This window comes from Chaetura pelagica, unplaced genomic scaffold (genome assembly GCF_000747805.2).
Source record: "Chaetura pelagica isolate M959 unplaced genomic scaffold, ChaPel_1.0 scaffold1277, whole genome shotgun sequence".
NCBI lineage: Eukaryota > Metazoa > Chordata > Aves > Apodiformes > Apodidae > Chaetura > Chaetura pelagica.
The window spans coordinates 28,946-31,635 of record NW_009953841.1 but is presented as its reverse complement, the minus strand read 5'-3'; the positions used below and the strand labels follow the sequence as shown (position 1 = coordinate 31,635).

General features: G+C 63.2%; 1 protein-coding gene across 1 annotated transcript in view; it reads right to left on the bottom strand.

Moving 5' to 3' along the window:
* UNC13A (unc-13 homolog A (C. elegans)) overlaps positions 1-2,686 on the bottom strand; it is a gene marked incomplete at its 5' end in the record, with an annotated part of 39,692 nt that extends 37,006 nt beyond the window's left edge. The window contains 6 exons of the mRNA XM_010001318.1: positions 421-631; positions 1,183-1,218; positions 1,932-1,986; positions 2,063-2,136; positions 2,310-2,433; positions 2,627-2,686. Coding sequence (XP_009999620.1) covers positions 421-631; positions 1,183-1,218; positions 1,932-1,986; positions 2,063-2,136; positions 2,310-2,433; positions 2,627-2,686 — 560 coding nt within the window. The remainder of the gene's footprint in view (positions 1-420; positions 632-1,182; positions 1,219-1,931; positions 1,987-2,062; positions 2,137-2,309; positions 2,434-2,626) is intronic.
* Positions 2,687-2,690: the final 4 nt, after the last annotated feature.

Here is a 2,690-nt window from a genome sequence, read left to right as displayed (position 1 = left end):
TCCCCTGCCACCCCCCGCCGCCCCCCGGCAGCCTCTCTGCTGTGGGGACGCCGGCAGGGAGGCTCGGGCACCTCGGGCTGGCAGCTGGTGAGGAACCGGGCCGTGCTGCCACCGCGGGGACAAAGCACAGGGCAGGGGTACTGCCTGCAGCTCTGCCTACATCCCGCCCCACCGGCTCTGAACTGCCAGGGGGCTGGGGGCTCCCAGAGCCCAGCAGTGACTCAAAGGAGCTAGAAAACCTTCCAGTGAGAAGGAAAGGGTTGGAGCTGGCACCATCCCCTGCTTCCTTGCCTCAGCATCCTTCCCTCTCTCACCCACCGCCTGGGAACGCCGGCCCCGGCATCACCCCAGGGACCCGCTGGCCTCTGCCACCTGCGGGGGAGAGAGAAGGTCCCAGGGGCTGGGGGGGTCTGGCAGTACCTGATGGGACGCTGGTCCGAGTAGTCCATCTCATAGCTCTGCATGGAGTCAGTGTAGGAGTCACGGGAGCTCTGCTGCTGGTGTCTCATGGGGTACTGGTGGACGGAGGCGTTGGGCTGGGAGGTGGTGTAGTAGGGGGGGGGGATGCTGTTGCTGGTCTCGCTGCGGTAATCACTGTCCCTGTCATCCACTGTGCTGTCCGGGTCATCATCTGCAAGGGGTCAGAGTGAGTGGGACACGGGATGGCCCCACCCCTAGTGTCACCAGGGATGCCCCAAATCTGCCCCATGCCCAGCACAGCTACTGCCACTGCCATGTCCCCACCACTGTGGGGCTGTGGGGACACAGACCCAGGAAGGCATGAGGGACAAGCTGCACATGTTCCCCTCTGCAGAGAGGAGGTTTGGGGGGGCAAGAGGAAAGAACGGGGGGGAATTGGCTATTCAGAAGGGGAAAAAGGAGGACACATGGGGGGAACCTCCCTCTGCCCCACCAATGTCATCTCACAGAGGCAAAGCACAAGCTGCTCATTGCCACCAGAGCACCCTGAGGGCACAGAGCCTCAGAGTGTCCCCACCAGTCTGTGAGGACAGGCCAGGCCAGGACTCTTGGTGCCTCTGTCCTCACCCAGCACAGAGCCACAGCACAAGGCTGCAGGCTGGACCCGAGCTCCCGGTCCCCTGAGCCCCAGGCCATGGCACAGGAAAGGGGGACATGCTGGGGATGCCAGGCTGGGAGGAGAGGAAAGGACAGGATACTTACTCTGCTGTTCTCCCCAGCCAAAATAATTCCAGTTGCCTACAAAAAAATGGGCAGAGACAATAAGGATGGAGGCAGCTCTGGGGCAGCAGCAGGAACTGGCTGGTAGGAACCAGCATCTCCCAGGCAGGGTGGCACCAAGCTGTGCTGAGGACAGTACCCCAGGATGGGGCACATTGGCACTGAGCCATGCTGAGGACAGGGACATCACTCATGCTGGGCAATGCAGGACCAAGACAGGACAGGGCTGGGAACTCGGGATGGGCATGGAAGGCACTGAACTTCCTGGGGCTGGGCACAGAGGCACCAGTTTTGCTTGGGACAGTGCTGGGCTGTGCATGGCCCTGGAGCGATTACAGGAGGGGAAACTGAGACACAGGCTGGGACTAACTGAGCTGCCACCCCAAGGCCTCCAGGCTCCAGGCTCTGCCAGAGCCCTCACTGAGCAGCCCCCTCACCAGCCTCACTGCCCCTCATCCAGGCTTCCCAGGGGATCAGCTCCATTGCCATGACCCCCTAAACACCTCCCATCCCCACCACAGCTCAGCCCCATGGGAGAGCTCCCACACGGTGGGGCAGGGGCACAGGAACACCACTCGACATGGGGGGAGCTATGAGAACATGGACAGGGTGAGGGATAAGATTGGGGTCCAGCCACCCCAAGGCAGGCACTGACCCTGCTCCTGAGGGGAACTGGGGGACCGAGGCAATGCGGGGGTCCCACAGCAGGGAAGGGACGGGGCGGCACTTACAGCACTGGGAGCTGGGCACAGGCAGAGGCTTCTCCTGCTCCTCCTGGAAGGCAAACTGGGAAGACACAGACCGGTGAGGGCTGCCTGTTCCTGCCCAGCCCAGCCCCAGCCCTGGCCCTGCCCTGGCTTACATCGTCCTGGTCCCTCATGGCATTGAGCTGCTCCAGCTTCTTGGCCCAGTACCTGGCCTCCTCCTCGGGGATATCTGCAGGGGCACAGACCTCGGTTTGTGCACAGACACTCCCCCCCCAAAACCACCTCCAAAAACCAGCCCCCCAGCTTTTGGGGCCACAGGTTCAGCACCCCTGAGCCTCATGAGCATCCCTGGGGCCAGGAGCAGGGAAGGATGGTGCTGGGGGGGTTGGGGATGGGACCCACCCAGCGGCAGCTCGAAGCGGGTGTCCAGGAGGATACGGTGGAAAGTGGGGTCCTTGGTGCCTGAAATCTCGTTGTCAGTCATGATGACCTGGGAGTCGAGCGTGAGCCATTCCCCAGGACCCTCCTGCAGGGCAGAAAGGGAGGTGAGGACAGCTGCTGGGGACCCCCTACGCAGCCCCACCGCCCCCCGTGTGCAGCATCCGGCCCAGTCTTCTCCAGGTGGAGATGGGGAAGGTTCTGTCCCCACCAAAGGAAAACTGGGGGGTGGCTGCACAACCCTCAGGGTCCAGGGGTGGGGGGTGTGCCCAGCTCCCTACCTCATTGGACTGCCGGATAGTGCGGAGGGGGATCCACACCGTCCCCACCATGGTGTCCCAGATG